The sequence below is a fragment of the Gracilinanus agilis genome, chromosome 5 (assembly GCF_016433145.1).
Source record: "Gracilinanus agilis isolate LMUSP501 chromosome 5, AgileGrace, whole genome shotgun sequence".
Classification (NCBI taxonomy): Eukaryota; Metazoa; Chordata; class Mammalia; order Didelphimorphia; family Didelphidae; genus Gracilinanus; species Gracilinanus agilis.
In genome coordinates, this window is record NC_058134.1 from 225951122 (window position 1) to 225972505 (window position 21384).

The window sequence follows — 21384 nt, forward strand, 5'->3', positions numbered from 1 at the left end:
ACCAAACAGCCGATTGGAGACGGGAGCCAACCAGGGCTGCAGCGGAGGTTGGTGCCTGCCTTCGGCCAATGATCGCGGCTCGAGCCACTCCGCCGCCGCTCGAATGAGCTGTCCGCCCGCCGCGGGCCCCTCACAGCGCCGAGGCCGCCCTTTGTGCCGGCCGCGACGAGGCCCGGGCGGCGGGGCCTGGCGGCCGCGGCGAAGCCTGGCGCGGGCCGTGGCGGGGGGAGGGGGGGCGCGGGAGGGGGAGGGGCGCCCCTCCCCCCTTCTAACGGGGAGCTGGCCCCCCGCGGCTCGGGCGCCCCTCCCCCCTGCCGCGCTGGCCTCAGCCTGCGGGGGGAGGGGAGAGGAGGGGGCCCGGCCCCGGCCCCCGCTTTGTCTCCTCTGGGCTTAAAGGGATGAGCGCGGGGGGCGGGGGGCCCCCCTCCTTCGCCGCGGACTCCTCCTCCTCTTTAGTGCTCCCGGGTAAGAGGGACCCTACCGGAAGGGGTCGTGGGGGTTCTGGGCCCAGACACTTTGTCTTGGGGGTCCCGGGGGGTCAGGAATGAGCGCTGTCGCCTCACCCACTCTCCCCAAGACCCCAGGGGTTGAGGGAGGAAGGCCTGGGTGCTGGTGATGGTTGTTATTTGGGGGGAGGGGGTCCTGCCCTTCTCTCCACCCCCACCCCCCACCTTCCCATTGCCTGCCCCCTCTCCTTGCCCACCGCTCAGTCAGCTTGCATTTGTGTTCCTAACCTTGGCACAGTGCCTGGCACATAGGAAGAGCCTAATCAATGTTTGGTCGCTGAGAGGGAAGGGTTGTTGGAGACAGACCGGGGGCGGGGGGATTGGGGGGAGCGGTTCCGACTGCTTTCCTAAAGAGGATCTTGCTTGTCTGTGGCCTGTGTTTTAAGTTCCGTCCTCCGTCCATTCCCCCTCCCCAAACGTGTCTGCTCCCTCTCCACTCAGGACTCTTCCTTGGACTCTCACTTGGATAAGGAGTAGGTATAGGTAGATTCGTAATATTGGGGGGTGCTAGCGTTTTAAGTTCCTTCCCCTGCTGGTCTCCCCCTACCCAAATGTGTCTGCTCCCGTTCCACCCAGGACTCTTGTTTGACCTCCTCCTGGATGAGGGGTAGGTTTAGAAAGACTTGTAAAATTGGGCGAGGGTGCAAACTTGTCAAATTCCTTCCCCTGCCCCCCCCAACTCTGCCTTGCCCTTTTGGGTGAGGAGTAGCTTTGGGGAGATTCCTGTATGAGGGGTACTTACTTGAAAGTACCATTAATTCTCCTTTTCTGAATCTGGTCTCCTGTCATTCAGTGTCCTTAGTTTTCTGGGGTGTGTGGGTAAATTTCAGGAGCGCCCTGGTTTGGTGAGATTAGGAGTGCTGGGGGAGGGGAGCAGTTCCTTTCCCATTTTGCCAGTCTAACTAGTCATTTAAGTGTGTGCTATGTGCAAAGGCATCCCCACTTTATGGACACTCCAGGGTAGGGGTTCTTAACCTGGGTTGCTCTCAAAGATTTCAGGACATCTGTGAACTGGATGGGAAAACATTACATAATTGGTTTCCTATGGGCTTTATTTTAGGCTATTCTAGTTGTAAACATTCTGAGGAGAGTTCCCCTAAGCTTCATTAGACTGCCTAAGGGATCTGTGACCAAAGGAAAATGAAGAACTTCTTACTCCAGGATGGGGAGGGGGGCAGAAGGGTACTTTTGCCGAACAAAGATTTTTAAAGATGAGTGCTCTGGTTTGGGGTGTTGCTGAGAAGAACCACACCCTCATTTTCCTCTCTTCAGGATTCTTCCTTACCCCATCCTAGCCCCTGGTAGTGAGAGAGAGTTTTAAGGAGAAGGTTTTAATCTGGAGTTAGGGAATTCCTTTGATATTTCGGCATAATTAGTTTCTTTTGTGATCCTGTGTATTTTAATTTGCACCTTTAAACACTTTATTCTGAGAAGGGGTCCATAGGCTTTATTAAATTGAGGTTAAAAACACCTGGCAAGAAATTGGGTTTTAAAGGGATGAGTACTTTTAGAGAGAGTGGTGGTGTGGGTCAATACCACCTTCTCTGCCTCCCACACCAATCCAGCAAGCATTTATTGAATGCCCAAGTATGTGCAGAGTCCCGCTCAGGGCCTCAGGATGTGGTCATGGGGGCAGCCAGGGTTTAGGGCATGAGAATCCTCTGGGAAGGAGATTAGGACAGAGGATCATAGATTTATAGAGACTGTAGAGTAGAGGCCCACCTCCTCCTTTTACAGGTAAGAAAGAGAGGTCAAAGAGGTCAAGAGACTAGCCCAAAGTCATAGAAGTGCTTGTGATTAGAATTTGTATCTCCCTAAACCCAGCACCACTGGTATTGGACAGCCTTTCTCCCCAACCCTAGAGTGCTAGAGAAAGGGGAAAGGAAAGCCCTGGATAGAGGGGAGCAGGAAATTTGATCCTTTCTCTCCCTCCATCTCCTCTCCCCTTTCCTCAGCTTCTAAGGTAAGTAGTAGTTTAGGGGAGAGGGGTTAAAAGGATAGCTTGGCTGGTTTGTAGTTTTGTGAGGTCAGAAGAGTGCCCCCCTCTCTTCCCCTACATTGTCTCTTCCACCCCCCTATCGTCCCCCATCTTTCAGTTGGTATTGCTTTAATTCTTAACTACTATCCAGCCATCCTAAGGTTGGGGATCTTTTTTGTGGCCATGTATGTATATGTTGGTTGGTTCCCTCCTTTTGTTGTGGAGAAAAGTCATAGGGAGGAAATTCTGGATGTGGTTCCCCTACTGTGGTCCCAAAGTGTGAAACTGGCAAAGAAGTAGACTTTTATTTGGGGCTCTGGGTGAAAGAGAACAGAACATTTTATAGTATCTACAAATGGTACTTTCAAGTAAGTATTGTTGGGAGAAAAATCAGTTGCTAGCAGAGGATCAGGCAGCATCTGGCCCTTTAAATAAAAAAATAGGGAGGGGGGCAGACCCAGAAGCCCAGCAGACAATAACAATATTCTCAGAAATTTTCAGAATGCAAATTCTGGTCAAAGTCTAGCCCTTTGACACTGGAGTATGATCAGCATTCTAATATGGAAAGTAACAATCATCTAGGAGTGATGAGCTAAATTGTTGCCTATGCCTGGTGCTGAAACTTTGATCAGAATACTGTAAGAGGCAGTTATTCCTTCCCTGTGGCTCTTGTACCTTAATTTAAGGATTATCTTGTTGCAAAATCTTAGTTGTGGGTGCCAAAGAAGACTGTTAGGCTAGTGCTTTTCTTAGATAAAAATTTGCATTTCTTCTAACATCAAACAGATGTGTGAATTCCTTTAAGCTTTTAGATAGAACTCAGCTTCTTTTTTTAAAAAGGACAAAATAGAGTTGAATAAAAATATACATTGATTTTGTATATCCTTTTTAAAATGCAGGCTTCTGCATGAGGCAGGAGAACTTGGTTTGGCTTATTCAAGTATGGAGAGAAAGGGACTTCTGGTGGTCATATAATCTAACTCCTACATTTTACAGTGGAGGAAACAGGCCCAGAAGAACTAAGATAATTTGCCCAAGGTCACAAGGTAGCAAATGGAACCAGTTGCATTTGAACCTAAATCTTTTGATTTTAAATTCATCCCTCTTTCCACCAGTGTTAAGGTCTTTGTCCTGGGATTGTTTTGGCAAGCCGATGAAAGAGCATTGTGTTCTGACTGGGGAAGTTGGAGAGGGCAGAGACTGGGATATTTCTTGGTCATTTAGGTATGAAAAGGGCATTACTCTATAAGCAATTAGGAAATTGCCTTTGCCTATGTAGCACATTTCAAAATGCCATGCATTGCTGTCAAGTTCCTTGTTAGAGCATTTGATAAAAGAAAAAGCATCTGATTTTCGATGATTTAATGAATGCGTACTTATACTTCCTCCTTTGAGAAAATAAAGAGGAATTCCCTCTTACAGTGTAAAGTGTTGGTTAGATCTTCAGTATTGGTGAGAGGGAAGTTTGCAGCTAGTCTTACATTTGAAATGGGAGTGGATTGGAGGAAGTAAAAAAATGGAGAAGATCTCACTGGAAGGGATGAAGAAAATAGCTAGAACTCTGAATGTTTGAGGAATAGGCATCTTGAATGTTATTTGTAAATAGCTGCAGCCTAAAAAGACTCTTATAGAGGAAAAGGGCCTTAGAAATGGTTACACCAACCACCTCATTTTTTGTTTGAGGAAACTGAGGCCCAGATAGGCTGGTCATCTTTCTACTATTCCAGGTTCTTATGTATGTGATTTTGTGTCATTTCTCTCTCACTGTCTTTTGCCTCTGCTATGCACAAGAAAATCTAGGGAGTTGTTGAGACAGCAATACATCTTATTTTATATGGGTTTTAATTTTTTCTAAAAGTTTTTATCATCAAGCATTTGAGTGTTGCTCTGGGGACTAATACCATTCTAGACATGCAGCTTGGTTGAGGAAGAGTCATAAACAAAAATAAAGGTCTATCCTTAGCATGGATGCATGCTTTTCATTATTAATAGATACTGGAGAAATTTTGGTTAGTATTTGGTTCAAGGCTCAGCTAGCCTTGAGCTCACCATCCTTTGGCTACATGTTTCCTATAATTATTTGTGAAGATAAGTTTCATTCCTAAAAGACTTTTTGTTGTTCGTGCAAATCTATATGGATGTTTGCTAGCTAAGAACCTCAGAGTTGCAACAGACTGTCAAACTTGTATTTATAACAAGAGAGATATAGGTTCAAATCCCCATTTCCACACCTTGAATTTCACCTCCATGAATCTCCATAACAGTACAAAGCTTAAGCTACCTACTTGACAGTTATTTTAAGACTATAAATCTTAAAGTCTATATAACTAAATTGGTGACAGTGGTAATTTGATTCACAATGGATTTTTAAAAGTACTTGTTGAACCCCTTTTTAGCTGCCCATCAGCTTGTGGTATAATTTTTGTCCTGGAGGAGGTAGCAAACCGTCTGAAGAGAAATCTAAGGTCATGGCATGGGAAGAATTTAGATGGTAAACTTCAAGGTATTGATCATTTTATTTTTAAAATTCTTCTGTCTTAGAATCGATTCTAAGTATTGGTTCCAATGCAGAAGAGTGGTAAGGGCTAGGTAGTCAGGGTTAAGTGACTTGCCCAAGGTCGCACAACTAGGAAATGTCCACCTATTGCCTCTGTGGTATTGATTATAAATGTGGTAGGAATGTAGAGAAGAGAGATCCAGGGGAGTAGTCAGGGTATAAATAGCATTTGAAAGAGGTGGAACTTGGATTGGGTTTAGAAGAATGGTTCCGATTTAGCTGAATGACAGACATCTCTGGAGCCTGAGTCACTATGGGCATTGATTGGGAAGGGAAGGATGGGAAGCTAGTGGGTAGATCTTCATGAGAACAGATCTATGCTGAGGAATGCTAAGAAGTGCTGATGGCAGACTAGGGCCAGGGGCAAAGGAGAGCAACTGAGTGACATATTTCCAGGAAGGGGCCTTGAAACAGTGAGTTAGGTGGTTTGGAGGAGAAAGGGACTAGAAGTGGGGAGACCAGCTTAGAAGACATGGAATAATCTTGTCTGCCATTACACAGAGCTGCCTTGATGTGATTCAGAAGTATGAAGAAGGAAGGCTAAAAACACATCTTTTGATGCCTTTTGTTTGTATATCCCAATTATTTGATTACTGTCCCAGTTGAATTCTTCCTTGAAACCAAGAGAAATTTCAAAAGACACAAAAAAAGAACTTGATGTCAAGATGGAGTATAAAGAAAAAGACTGGTCAGAAAGGTCTCATGTAGAAGGATAGTGGTACAATTCCCAGAAATAGGACAGGTAAGATGATTACAATGTTAGATTGTTCAGTTTGCAGTGATAATCATTTTATTGGATTGGGAGAAGGAATTATAGATTTGGGATGGTTGAGGCCATGAAGTTGGATGAATTCACCAAGGAAAGTCCATGTGAAAAGAGAGGAAGGAAGAGATGGCCACATATTGGGGGGGTGGGAGGTGGGGCCCAAATAGAAGAAAGGTGCTAGCCCAAGGGACCTGAGAATGGGGGTACAAGGCAGCCTCATGGCAAGCCAGGGAGGCATTATAGAAGGCTATGATCATGAGTACTATGCACACTGATTGTTGGATAGAGCCAGGATTTCTTGGTAAACTACTTTTTTTAACCCTTACCTTCTGCCTTGGCTTAGTTCCAAGGCAGAAGAATGGTAAGGGCTAGGCAATGAGGGGGTCAAGTGACTTGCCCAGGGTCCCACAGCTAGGAAGTGTCTGAGGTCAAATTTGAACCCAGGACCTCCCATCTTTGGGCCTGGGTCTCAATCCACTGAACCACCCAGTTGCCCCCTTCTTGGTAAACTTCTAAAGCAGTTTTGTGTTGTGATGGAGGTCACAAGTGGAGGCAGGGAATGAGAGCCCTCATATTGAAGGGGAAAATTATTAGAGGAATAAAAGAACTTAGAAAATGGAAACAATTTCTATTCATCCAAAACTTGAGTTTTTTACAAAGTGCTGTCCTCCCAATAATCCAGTATAGGTATTCGAGGAATTCAACAACGAAGTGACTTACTTGCTTATGGTCCTTGTTAGGTCTGACCTTCAAATGAAGGTGGTCTGCCTCTGAAACTAGTGTTCTTTTTCCTAGAATCACACAGTGGGGAGAAAGAAAGAATGGAGCCTTAGCAGAGAAAGAATCTTTGAATGGCATTTGGCAAACTCTAAAGAGCTCTAGAAATCATAGTTACTGTTTTTTTGTTTTTTACTTACTATTTTATTTTTTTCCCAATTACATGTAACAATTTTTAATATTTTCCAAAATTATGAGATCCAAATTGTTTCTCTCTGTCCCTTCCCTTCCTCCTCCCTAAGATGATAAGCAATTTGATGTGAGTTAAATGGATGTGATCATGCAAAACATATCTCCATATTGGTCATGTCAAACCACAGTAATTATTAAGAAAATAGAAAGCTCAGGTTATTGGAGGACTGACCTCTTGAAGGAGGAGAAACGGTTCTACTGTCCAGTGGGTAGGTTCAGGCAGACTGGATAAGAGAACTCTTTCTTCATGATTGAAGAGGATGAGAAAAGAGATGTAGGAATAAGTAATAGTTAAATTAGATTAAAGTCGAACATGTCACAGTATTGGGCTTGGTTTAAAAGTGAGATGTAGAACAGGTTTTCCATATTCATTCTAAAGGAAAGAGACACCTAAAAGAGCAAGGGATTATGCTACAAAATAATCTAGAATGAAACAAATTATTCTGTAATAAATCAAATATTGCCACCATAAAACTAAAAAGGTTTCTCAGTCTCAGCTTGTAATCTGTTTATTTCAGGTAATATTTTTAGCAAAAATCATTACAATGGATTTAAGAATGATTTAGTGATTTAAAGTAATTTTAGTAAGACTCAATACAGCCTGTTTTATATTTTAAAAAGTCATTGTAGACCTACTTATATGAATAATCTTTCCATTAACTTCTGATTTCTAACCTTGAGTTATCTATTTCTTGAGTAATTAGACACATTTTTGTTAGGCTTCTACCTTTGAATCTTCCTTACTTGGGGCCTGGGCACTTACAAAAAAGATAGAAGATTTCAGGGGCAGCTAGGTGGCTCAATGGATTGAGAGCCAGGCCCAAAGACTCAGTTCAAATCTGGACTCAGACACTTCCTAGCTGTATGACCCTGGGCAAGTCACTTAACCTTCATTGTCTAGCCCAGTGATGGTGAACTTGGTGTGTCAAAATTTGCCAAAAAAACGAGCATAACTCAGGTGGTGTATCACTTTGAGAAAAAAAAAACATAATTTCACAATATTTATAGTTTAAATAACAAAAATGTATAATTGTAATATATAACTGTATTTGATAAACCAAAATAGGTACATTAATATAGGTAGAATTGTCATCTATGGTACACAGAATGTCTACACTACACTACAGCAAATGTTTCATCCTTGGCATGTTGCCCCATACTTCTCTGTATGCGGCTGTGTGCCATCGAAAATGGCTATGTATGTCAGTGCTGACACGTGTCATAGGTTTGCCATCACCAATCTAGCTCTTTCCATTCTTTGCCCTTGGAACCAATATATAGCATTGATTCTAAGACAAAAGGTAAGGGTTTAAAAAATGTTGATAACTATAATTGATTTCCTTTGTAATTTTATACATTTAAAAACCCTTTTCTGAGATGGAGGCCTCAGACCTTACTAGATTATACTGTAGGGGTATGCTTTAATGTCTGCCTAGATCCTTCCCAAAGAGCATAGACAGTTTTGAGCTGGAGGTGATAATGAAGTGAAGGAGAATTAATCAGAAAATATTTTCATGGAGACTTAAGGTTCTAGACCTAGCATAATCCCTAATTTTATTTCTCATATTAATGTTTTATTCTACTGTGTGTAGCGTATATCTCCTGCTATTACCTATAAGGCTTTTTTCTATGTTAAGGCCAATTTGTCTTATTAAGTTTTATTTTCCCCCAATTATGTATAAAAATAGTTTACAGCATTTCTCAAAGAATATTGAGTCTTGAATTCTCTCTCCCTTCCTCTCTCCTCACCCCCATTAAGATAGTAAGTAGTCTCTCATGGATTTTTACATGTGCAATTATATTGTAAAATGCTTTCCCCCAAACTCAAATAGGAAAAAAATAAGAAAAATGAAAAAAGTTTGCTTTGGTCTGGATTCAGATTCATTCATATTTCTATTTAGTTCTAATCTTTCATCAGGAATGTTTGAAAGTCTTCTATTTCATTGAATACCCATTTTTTTCCCTTCTGAAGATTACGTTTAATTTTGCTAAGTAAGTGGTTATTGGTTGAAGTCCTAGCTTCTTTGCCCTCTGTAATATCATATTGAGGACCCTCTGATCCTTTAATGTAGAAGCTGCTAGATCTTGTATTATCCTGACTGTGTCTCCATGATTTGATTTTTTTTTGACTGCTTACAATATTTTTTCCTCGACCTGGGAGTTCTAGAATTTGGCTATAATATTCCTAGGAGTTATTCCTTTTGGGATCTCTTTCAGGAAGTGATCAGTGGATTCTTTCAATTTCTTCTCTGGTTCTAGTATATCAATAGGGCAGCTTTCCTTTATAATTTGTTGAAAGATGACATTTAAGCTCTTTTTTTTATCATGGGTTTCAATAATTGTTCAATAATTCTTAGATTATCTCTCTTAGATTTATTCTCTATGTCACTTGTTTTTTTGATGAGATATTTCATGTTTTCTTCTTTTCTTCTTTTGATTGTATTTGATTGTTGATGTCTCATGAGTCATTAGCCTCCACTTGCGCAAATCTTATTTTTAAGTATGATTTTCTTGTGAGCTTTTGTACCTTTTTTCCCACTTGGCCAATTCTGCTTTTTAAGAAGTTCTTCTCGTCATTGGATTTTTGTGCCTCTTTAATCAATTGTCCGATTCTTTTTTTTAAAGTATTAATTTCTTCATTGTTTTTTTGTTTCCTTTTATTAAGCTTTGACTTTTTTTCCATGCTCTCTCTGTACCACTCTCATTTTCTTTCCGAATTTTTTCTGCCTCTCTTACTTGATTTTTAAAAATCCTTTTGGAGCTTCTCCATTAATTCTTTTTGGGCCTGAGTGCAATTAATATTTTTCTTGGAGGCTTAGGATGTAGTAATATTTACTTTCCTCTCTTCTTCAGAGTTTACATTTTGGGCTTTCCTGTCACCAAAATAACTTTCTATATTGAATTTCTTTTTTTGTTGTTTGCTTATTTTCTCGCCTTTTCTTTTCTTTTAATTAAAAAACACTGTTAAAGTTGGGCTCTTTAAAGTTGTGGTGAAGGGAGCATTGTTACAAGCTTTAGGTTCTTTGTACAGCTACCTTCAGAACTGGCTCTGGGTATCTATTTGCCTTCAGTTCATCCAAGGTGGTATGATGTAAGGAGAGGTTTGTTTAATTACTTTCCTGGCCTGTGCTCTGGTCTGTGAGTAACTCCAAACCCTCTTTTCCCTTATGGAACTGTGACCAGGCTCTTCTCCCCTGTGGCCAGAAGTACTAGTGTCTGCTAGTGCTCTTCCTTCCCCTGAGATTGCGCCCCCAGACTGTGACCTGGTTCTGTTGGGCAATGCAGCAAGAATCATGTGCCCAGAACCAGCAAAGGGACCCCTGTAATCTCCTTCTGAGTGTTGTCTGACCTGCCCTTACCACCTGTGGCTGAGAGCTCTAGAAGCCTTTGTTGCTGTTTCAGCTGCACCCAAGGCCTTGTTGCTGTGGTGGGTCGGTCCTGCCCTGGCACACTGTGTTTCACTTCTACCCTGGTGCACTAGGTCCCTCCTACTAGCTTTCTAAGTTGTTTTGGGCCAAAAACTTACTTCACCATGGCTTTTTGTGGGTTATGCTGCTCCAGAATTTGTTTTGAGCTGTTATATCATAGTTTTTTGGAAGGTAATTTGGTAAAGATCAGATGGGCCCGTGCACGTGTACCTTCTCCACTATCTTGGCTCTACCCACATTAATTTATCTTTGATTATACCTTCAATCAAGGACTTAGAATTAGCTAGGTTGCCTCACATTTTGAGTTAACAGAGACTGTCAACCTTAGGTGTTAGAGTTGTTCTGCATATAATTGAAATGATAAAATCATCTAGTTTGCATAGCTTTTGGAAAAGTCAATAAAGTACTATAGAACCTAAAGTTACTTACTTTTTTTTAAACCCTTACCTTCTGTCTTAAAATCGATACTGTGTACTGATTCCAAGGCAGAAAAGCAGCAAGGGTTAGGCAGTTGGGTTTAAATGACTTGCCCAGGGTCACACAGCTAGGAAGTGTCTGAGGCCCAATTTGAAATTAGGACTTCCTGTCTCTGCCTCACTCTCCATTCACCCAACCACCTAGTTGCCACCACGCCTCCTTCCTTTAAAGAATATGTATTTAATGAAACATGGGAGAAATAAGCAAAACTGTGGAGTTACAAAAAACCAATTTGTCATCCTTTCTTTGGCTTCTTCTGTAAAACCAGTTTAATATTCTGATGTGCATAACTTTAATTTATATAAAAATTTTTTTTAAACCTATGCTCTGTCTTAGTAACATTCTAAGACAGAAGTGCAAGGGCTGAGTAAATGGGGTTAAGTGACTTGCCCAATATCACACAAGTAGAAAGTGTCTGAGTTCAGATTTGAACCTAAGTCCTCCTGACTCCAGACCTGGCTCTCTAACCACTGAGACACCTAGCTACTCTGCCCATAGCTTTTGAATGTAATTGTATGTATCATATTATTGTGTGTTACTTTATTTATGTTTGTTAGACATGACCCAAAGCATTAATGCTTTAGTTTCTAAGGGTTTTTTACTTTTTTTTTTTTTTTTAAGACCCTTAACTTTGGTGTATTGTCTCATAGGTGGAAGAGTGGTAAGGATGGGCAATGGGGGTCAAGTGACTTGCCCAGGGTCACACAGCTGGGAAGTGGCTGAGGCCGGGTTTGAACCTAGGACCTCCCGTCTCTAGGCCTGGCTCTTACTCCACTGAGCTACCCAGCTGCCCCTGGGTTTTTTACTTTTGTGTCATTTCATCAAGGAGATATTTCTGAAAAATTGAAACCAGGAAAAGCCAGACAGATAATGGTATGTTATGATTAAAATTAGATGAGCTTGGGAGTAAGGAGCTGAATTCAAATCCTGATTCTGCCACTTATTACTTGTATGACTTCGGCCAAATCTTTCATGTCTCTAGGCCTCGGTTTCTTCATTTGTAAAAAGACTTGTACCAACTGATAATCCCATAGGTCCTTTTTAGGTTCTAAATCTGATTCTTTGATCCCTTTGAAAATTAAGTGACTTGTTTAGGATCCTACAGTATGCTAGTGTGAAGGAGTTAGATTTGAACTATCAATGATTTGTTTAACTTTTAGATGCTTTTTTAAAGTGCCTTTTAAAAAGGTGGAGGTATTTTCCAGACATGCTGATTAATTAATTAATTAATCACAGAAACCTAATGCAGTGAATATTATTATTTCTTTAAGCAGCTGAATGGGGGGCACAGAAGTTGGAAGGACCCGAGTTCAAATTTGGCTCCACATGCTTCCTAGCTGTGTGTCCCTGGACAAGTCTTTTAACTTTGTTTGCCTAGCCCTAGCCCTTGCACTTCTGCCTCAATTTTGTTTGCCTAGCCCTTACACTTCTGTCTCCTTAGTCTGTTTTTTTGCCAGTTGTTACTAAGAAAGTAAGAGTTAAAGTAAAAGCTGAACCAATAAAGGTACAACTTTTTAAATACAAATAATTTTTGCTAGAACAGTTGTAGCTCTGGCAGACAATATGTGTTTGTTGACTTATACTCTTTAGTATCTCCTCAATGAATTTAAGGTGCTTTCTTATCCTCTTCCTTTGCACAAGACTGGGAAGTTTAATCTTTCTAACTGAGATTATTAGCCTAAAACCAATTAAACAGGCTTTTCTCTTTTTAACATATTTGTCTCTCTAGCAGCTATTTTCTTCTTTGTAGGCTATGGGGTATTTTCTGTTACTTTCTTTTTTTGCTACGGGCAATGTTTTATGGTAGAGTGAGTATTGGGGTTGAATTCTGGCTCTGCTATCCTGAAATAAGTCATTTAACCTTTCTAGGAATTATCTATAAGATGATGGGTTTGAACTAGGTCCTTTTAAAGTTTTCTGTCAGTTTTCTTGATGGTAGTATTTTCAGTAAAATCATACTATCCAACTAAATATCTATTTGAGAAATTCTGATAATAGGGTTGGGCAGTATTCAAAGGTGGGGTGAAAATAGCTAAGTCTATTCAGTTTCCTGTGATCTCTACAAATAGTCTGCTTTCTGGTCCTTCATTCCATTAGCTAGCCTTTGCCTCCCAGGAAATGGAAGCCAATAAATTACCCTCTGATCCTTGTGGTTCTTGGGAGATATCGAGATAATATTTGTGACTCAGGTCTTTAGCCTCTCTTCTTGAAGCATTTTCCCAATCATGTCCCTTTTCCAAACATTTGATGAATTCTTCTTTCCTTCAATAAATATTTGTTCTATATAAGGTTCTGGAGAAAGTTCAAAGATGTGCAGAGACAAATCAGATACAATTCTGGCCCTCAAGAATCTTAGAGCTTGGTTCTAAAGGCCCTTAGCAAAATGTAGAGAGCCTGTTCATGGCTCACAAGTCCTTGCTTCTGTAAAAATTTTGTATTTATTTCTAAGTGAAGTTTTAAGTATTAATATTGTCCTTCACTAAATTCCTACTTAGCTGCCTGATTGTGCCAGGTGTCACCCAGGGGGTAAGAAATAAAAAGCAGGTGCTTAGGGGCAGCTGGGGGCCTTAGTAGATAGAGTTCTAGGCCTGGAGTCAAGAGGACTTAGGTTTAAATCTGACCTCAGACACTTCCTAGCTGTATTACTCTGGATAGAGGGAAGGAGAAGCATACATTGCTAAATGTTGATGATGTAAAAACAAAAGCTATCAATTAAAAGTATTTAAAAAATTTTTGAGGCAACTAGGCGACTCAGTTGAAAGAAAGCCAGGCCTGGATACAGAAGGTCCTGGGTTCAAATCTGGCCTCAGACACTTGCTAGCTTATGTGACCCTGGGCAATTCACTTAACCCCCATTGCCTAGTCCTTACTGTTCTGTTTTGGAACCACTACTTAGTATTGGGTATAAGACAGAATAAGGATTTAAAAAAAAAAGGAGGTGCTTGCTGACATTGTTAGATCTGAGTGCCAGAAATTTGCTGCTAATGATTGCCTGTTTTAGCCCTTGGGAGTCTATAAGGGCATGGAGGCCTCTCCACCCAAAGGGAATCAAATCATTTATTGTCTTTGTAAAGTTATTAGAGGGAGGGAAAGGAACACACATAATAATTAAGTGGAAGTTGGTGCTATTAATATCCCTATTTTATGACCAAAGAAACTGAGGCAAGCAGACTTGCCACACAGCTGGTAAGTCTCTGAAGCTATATTTGAGCGCAGACTGTCCTGACTCCCAAGAGCAGAGCTCCTGTTTATGGGCACCATGTAGCGCCTCAGCTGTGCCTACTAATCAGTTTAGTGGAATGTTCACATTGCTGAGGGAGCCAGAGGGGGACTGAAGCAGGAAGGCAAGATGGACACAGGTTAGATAGATATTAATTTTAATTTTGATCTCATTACCAACAATTATTTTCCAGGATAGGGAAGTCTCTAGTGGCAAAAATAAATAAATTAGTACCTCCTGGTGGTAAAGCACAAATATTTCTGTTTTGTTCAACTTTAATCTACCAACAAGTCCAGGTAACCACTCTCATGATGGTTTAAGAGCACTGTTCCCTCCCTTGTACATTGGAAAGTAGAATCTCTTATTGTTGAATATTGACAGGGTTTTTGTTGTTGCTTTCTTAAATTAGATGGATGGAGATAGTTCAACCACAGATGCATCACAACTAGGAATTTCAGCAGACTACATTGGCAGCAGCCACTATGTGATACAGCCTCATGATGGTAAGAAAAAGGCTGCTTCAACAGTGTCGGCTCCATGTCATTAACACTGTGTTGTCCCACCCCCTTCTTCCTGGCTAATGGCAATTTAGTATTTGTAACAGACTCCTTCAAGTGTGAGTAGGACTTTAAATCCTAAACAGTTTTCTCTATTCTGTTAAAAATTGTTGAGAGCCAAGGGTACAAAGATGATAAAAGAGCCCCTGCCACCAAGAAGCTTGTTATCTATTACTGGGGAGTATCAAGAGCCCAATGGAATATCCTTTCTTTCAGGCTTATGTATCTTCTTTAAAAAAGAAAATTGTTAACCATCTTATTGTTTTTAAATTCATACTCTGTCCTTAGGACAGGATGGTACTTTGAAAAAAGCCAGAAGACTGAATCACTAACATCTAAGGCTATTGTCCTGCATTGTTATTGTTAAATCTGATATCTGATCTTAAGACAGAAGTTCCTAATCTGTTAGTTTTAATGTCTAAATCCTTTTGATGGAATAATCCATATGTAACATTAGCTAACCAAGCCTTTCCAAAAACATGAACTGAACACACATGTAAAGGCAGAAGTGGCCTCATCATCCTTGCCTCTCTGAACCTTACAATCCAAGCAGGGAGGGGAGATGCACTTTAATAACCAGTCCAGTCCAAGGGATTAATGATGATAACTCAAATTTATACAATGTGTTGCAATTCATAAAGCACTTCCCTCATGACAGCCTAGTGAGGTAGACAATGCAAGTATTATTCTGTCTACTCTATAATTGGTATGGCCAGTAGACACAATGACATTTCAGAGTTTTGAGAGGGAGAGAGAAATTACTGCCAAATGGTTTGAGGAGAGAGTGCTTCATTAGGGATTTTGAGGATTGAAGGGTGGGTAGTCTTGGAGTGGGCAGAGATATAGTGGAGGGAGGCAGAGGTTAATGAACCTAGTAGGTACTTAACAGTTTTTAACTGAATAGAGGAAACTGTTTAAAGTCTTATTCAGACTTAAAAGAGTCTGTTATAAATATCAAATAGGTAACTGCCAAGGTATTTATTAATTGGGAACATTAGGGCTAAGAAAATCAAAGAAGTGACTCTTTATCTTGAGCCCTCTATGCCAAGGATTAAAAACTGAGCCACCAGAGTTCCTGATATTACTTTTGGAACCTTTCAACAAATCTCTTCTTCTATATCTGGAACTAAAGTTATAGGAAACAGACATGGAGGTGACCTTTTGTTCTAAATTATTTCTTTAGATACAGAAGACAGTATGAATGATCATGAAGACACAAATGGTTCAAAAGAGAGCTTTAGAGAGCAAGATATTTATCTCCCAATTGCAAATGTGGCAAGGATAATGAAGAATGCCATACCTCAGACAGGGAAGGTAAGTTGGCAAAAGATCCTATTGGGCCTTTAATTCTACAACAAATTAGCTACAAGCTAGTAGTGGTTTTGTTGGTTTTTTTTTGTTGGGGTGGGGGAACCAGGTTGCTTTGTTTTTATTTTAAAAACCCTTACCTTCTGTCTTAGAATCAATACTAAGTATTAAGGGCTAGGCAATCAGGTTTAAATGACTTGCTCATGGTCACAAAGCTAGAAGTGACTGAGGGTCTCATTTGAACCCAGTACCTCCCACCTCCAGACCTGGCTTTTTATTCACTGAGCCACTTGGGTGCCCCCTAGTAGTTCTTGTTAGAGCTTCAAGTCATTTGTTTTTATTACTCAGCTTTTCACTGAACAGAAGTTTTTTAAAGCTAGGATTTCATGGTCTCCCTGAAACAGCTCAATATATTTTAGTTTATTCTATTTTACTTTATATTCTGTTTTCCCTTAAATTACTTTGGTTCAAAGTATTGTGAAAAGATTTTTTTTAAAAACCCAGTTATTTAAAGCCCTTTTTTTGTTTTGTTTTTGAGAGAGGTATTCTTAAAAATAGTTGAATTGCTATGAAAATATGAAGACTTCATATAATATATGATTCTTATACAATAAGAATACTTCATATAATATGAATATCTGGAGTTTGGTAAGTGTGTTGTGACTTCAGTGACTCAGTTGTAAATCTGTTCTGTAGACTTTATGGTGTATATATACACACCTACTTCTGCATTGTACAGTACTAAACTTGAAGACTCATTAATGAGAATGGCAAGGACATCTTTAAACTTAGTTTTCTTCCTAGAAAAGCTTGCTTCCCTGAACATAGTAGTACCATCATACTTTTTTTTTATCCTGTTGTTTGACTCAATATGGTTCAATAATTTTGCTCTGCTGCTTTTGTGTGAAATTTTTTTAAAATGTAAAATTAATCAATTTTAAAGAAAGTCTCCTGTTTAAAATTGGAGCATATGAAGCCTGTGGTTGTAGGTCCTAATGGAAAGAAAATGTCTCTTTTGCTTAAAGAAAGCTACTCTTTCTTTAAGGATAACTGGAAGCCTGCTGGCTAACAGCTACAGTCAGAGGGTTCCAGGCAGTTTTGAAGAACCCTGGTTGTTACATTCAATGGGGGGGGAAACTCAAGCAATTCTTGCCTTTTGTTTGATGGTTCACTTTTCAACACCCCCATCCTCTATTTTTCCAGGAATTTTTTCTTGCCAAGTCTGTATTTATGCAATGCTTATTTACTTTTTTGAGGAGAAACCCTCTAACAAGGTGTACATTTGAAAAAGCTTCCTTTGGGTAAGAGTTATTAGCATCATTTGTGGTCATATTGGGGTGCGTCAAGAACACCCTGTGATTCTGTCTGCAGAGGACCACCCACCACCATGCAGAGCCAAGTCAGGCAATACTTTTCTGTCTTGGTAAGGTGGGGTGAGGCCCCACGAGCCCAGGGCTTCCTGGGAGAATCTCATCAGGCTCAGCTCTCTGTTCCCAACCACCACTGCCTTGCCTCTTGTCATCCCTTATCCATCCAGAAAATTTTGCTTTCTTAAAGTGCATCCTTCAGGCCAGTAAAACTTCACTTGTTGAGCCCTGAAAAGAAAAAAAAAAATAACCTGTATAGACAGGTCATGAGGTGACTCCAGTGCTTTTCCTCATGATGAAAGTGGTTTGGGTATTGTTGTTTTTTTAAACTGGAGTGTGTACTTATATGGTGGAAGAAGTGGAGGAGGAGGGCTCTATATATTGGCGCAAGGAAATGTTTCCATTGCCCTAGGCAGTAGCCATGGTATCAACAGAAAGGAATGAGAGTGCATGGACTCTAGTGTCAGAGGACCTGAATTCTCACCCCACCTCTGGTGCTTGTAAGCTGGGAGACTTGGGACAAAATCATATAAGTTTTCTGAACTGCTTTGCTCTCATGTGTCAGATGAAGAAAATTGAACCATAAGTGACCTCTGATTGCCTTCTGGCTCCAGAGCAAGTTTTTTTTTTTTTTAAGCCTTTAAATTCTCTTAGTATCAATTCTAAGACAGAAGAACAGCCAGGGTTAGCCAGTTTGAGTGAAGTGACTTGCTTGGGGTCATACAGCTAGGAAGTATCTGAAGTCAGATTTGAATCCAGGGACCTCCCAGCTCTAGGCCTGATTATACACTGAGCCACCTAGCTACACCCTGTGCTGTTCTTAATAAACTTTAATTCAAAGTGATTGATTAGAGGCATTTGTTGTAATTTGAATAATGTGTTCCTTACTATATAGTCTTTTATTTTTACAAGTTGCAAGGGAAATGTGAGTAATGTATGATTTACTCTGGATTTCTCTTGTTGTCAGATTGCTAAGGATGCTAAGGAATGCGTCCAGGAGTGTGTAAGTGAATTCATCAGCTTTATCACCTCTGAAGCCAGTGAAAGGTGTCATCAGGAAAAGAGGAAGACCATTAATGGAGAGGACATTCTCTTTGCAATGTCGACTTTGGGTTTTGACAGCTATGTGGAACCTCTGAAGCTTTACCTGCAGAAATTCCGAGAGGTGGGTAAATGTTGCTATCAAGGAAAGGACTTTTCTATTATCCAAAAGTCCAATTTGCTTAGTTGGAAGTATACATAGCATTTGTTAGACATGGTCTTTTCATTGCTTTTTACTCTTTTGTTCACCTCTTCTGGCTTGAGCTCTGTCGAACAGGAAAGTTTCAGCAGTGGCCTCTGGTCATTCATTTCTTTCTGTGATGGCTATGTACAGAAAAGGGGAAGGGAAGTTGTAACCTAGATATGGGTCTCTCTTTCAAATTGAATTTTTGTGTTAGTCATCCTCTGTTTGAGTAGTTTTTGTTAACAGCACACAATTGGCCTGGCGAGAAGAAGCCTGACTCAGATATATTTCTGCAACTCCAAAGATGGAGTTGGATACTTTAGGTTTCCCTTGAGAGAATAGTATCTTCTTGAAACATTATCTTCTATGTGAAAACTTCTTTAGATAGTGCCTATCAGATGACAGAGTGAGAATTGAAGATATCAGACAGAAAAGATGACATTTTAACATCCCAGAAATGTAGCTCAACTTAGCCTCAGACAACAGCAGCCAGATTTTTCTTTTTATACTTTAAAAGAAATGAAAGAGGGTCAGCTAGATGGCTTAGTGTGGATAGAGAGGCAGATCCAGAGATAGAAATTCCTGGGTATAAATTTGGCCTCAGACACTTTTTAGCTGTGTGACTCTAGAGAAGTCATTTAACCACAATTGCCTAGTCCTTTCTGCTTGTTTGCCTTGGAACCAATATTTAGTATTGATTCTAACACCGAAGGTAAGGATTTAAAAAAAAAAAAATGAAAGAAGAGACCTAGATTCTGTTCAGAGAGACGTCGTGTTTGCTAGGGGAGATTTGCATTATTAAAAATGGGACAAGAGACAAATTGGCAACAGAAAGGCATGATGGGGGAAAGTGATAGTAAATTTAAATAGAAGTTGGATCAAGTAAATTATGTTGAAAACAGGGTGACAGAAACCAGGGTGCAACAAAGCAAAATGATCTGAAACAAGGTTTGAAAATCTTTTTTTTAACAAAGATCACATAACTTTGGGAAGGGCTAAATATTCTGAGAGAAAATTTGAGATGTTTGGATTATATGAAAAACAGGAGGAAAGACACAGCCTCACTGATTTTTTTTCAGCAATCAGATAAGATTTCTCAGAGGGTTAGAACAAAGGACATGAAATAATTAAAAGCTTCAGCAAAATAGCAAGAATAATGTTACAAAAGTTAGAATTTCCATATCAGCAATAAAAATTTTTTTAGAGATACAGAAATACCATATAAAATCATGACCAATAAATGTCTACAAATTAGCCCTACCTTATGTAAAATATAGGATTCATAAATAAAATTGAGTTTAAAATAAGCGCGACCAAAATAATAATTAAATAATTTGAGAGATTTAGTATAATGCACACTGTTGTAACATGACTTTATACTTGTATATTTAATGGTGTATAATAAAAATACTGGATATACTTTGTAGAATTAGATTAATAATTACAAAATTGATACAGTAGAACTTTTAAAAGATGAATATAAGGGAGAGTATGAAAAAGAAAAAATGAAGGACTTTTGTTACCTTTATAGTACTGTCTCAAATGATTGAATGAAGCAATAATTATAAAAAACTTATTCTGGATAACAAATAGAAAATGAGATCAGTGAACTAAAATTAGTGAGCTGCAACTACTTGCCTGTTGAGGGATAAATCTGGAATCACAAAATACTTAGATGTTATTTATTCAACAAAAATCGTTGGGAAAACTGAATGGTAGTATAGTGGAAAATGGGAGTAGACCTAACTACCACAACTAATTCCAAGTAGATTAAATAACTTAGAATTATATTTTCTAGTCCTTTAATTATCTTATTTCCACATAAATATCAGAGAAAATCTAGAGGACAAGGAGATGTATGTTTTCTTTTTTTTTTCTTTTTTTTTTTTTTAAACCCTTATCTTCTGTTTTGGAATCAATACTATATATTGCTTCCATGGCAGAAGAGAGTGGTAAGGGTAGGTAAGGGTAGGCAAGAGAGGTTAAATGACTTGCCCAGGGTCACACAGCTAGGAAGTGTCTGAGGCCAAATTGGAACCCAGGACCGCCCGTCTCTGGACCTGACTCTCAATCCATTGAGCCCCCTAACTGCCCCCAAAACGTATGCTTTTTGTAACTATGAAGAAGGGCATATGTTCTTACCAAGTGGTAACTTGAAAAGTACAGATGTAAGCTGGAAAAAGCATTGACTTTGTCAGAGGACCTGGGTACAAATTCCTGTTCTGATGCTTATTACCTATTTGGCCTTTGACAGACCCTCAACCTCCTTGGCCCAGTTTCTTTATTTGTAGGATGAAGGGGATAGGATTTACTCTAGCTAAATAGAGTATATTTGATTATATTAAAAATTAAAAATGTTGGTACACCTCCTCTGAAGAAAAGAAACCAGCCGAGGAGAGGAAGGAGAAAAATCTCTGCAATGTACTTTCTTGTTTATTTATTTAAATTTTATTTAATTGGTTAATTAAGAAAATTCTTCCATGGTTACATGATTAATGTTCTTTCCCTCTTCTCCCACCCCCTCTCGTCACCAGCACTCAATTCCACTGGGTTTTACATGTGTTATTGATCAAGTCCAATTTCCATGCTATTGATATTTGTACTAGGATGATTGTTTCCAGTCTACATCCCCAATCATATCCCCATCGAACCATGTGATCAAACAGTTGTTTTTCTTCTGTGTTTCTGCTCCCACAATTCTTTCTCTGGATGTGGATAGTGTTCTTTCTCATAAGTCCCTCAGAATTGTCTTGGATTGTTGTACTGCTGCTAGTAGAGAAGTCCATTACATTTGATTGTGCCACAGTGTATCAGTTTCTGTATACAACGTTCTTCCATTTCTGCTCCTTTCACCCTGCATCAATTCCTGAAGGTCGTTCCAGTTCACATGGATTTCCTTCTAGCACAATAGTATTCCATCACCAACAGATACCACAATTTATTCACCCATTCTCCAATCGAAGGGCATCCCCCCTCATTTTTCAATTTTTTGCCACCACAAAGAGTATGGCTATAAATATATAAAA

The 21384-nt window shown here is 39.7% G+C and overlaps 1 protein-coding gene across 3 annotated transcripts in view; it reads left to right on the top strand.

The window, feature by feature from the left end:
* The window catches only part of NFYB (nuclear transcription factor Y subunit beta), a 34762-nt gene that overhangs the window by 4450 nt on the left and 8928 nt on the right, over positions 1–21384 (top strand). Inside the window, exons 1-4 of one of the 3 annotated variants that reach the window (XM_044677382.1) lie at positions 15–47; positions 14311–14404; positions 15642–15772; positions 18101–18298. In XM_044677382.1, coding sequence (XP_044533317.1) covers positions 14311–14404; positions 15642–15772; positions 18101–18298 — 423 coding nt within the window. In that variant the 5' untranslated portion in view covers positions 15–47. Of the gene's footprint in view, positions 1–14; positions 48–363; positions 466–14310; positions 14405–15641; positions 15773–18100; positions 18299–21384 lie in introns of those variants that run through there. The other 2 variants (XM_044677384.1, XM_044677383.1) reach the window with 2 other exon arrangements.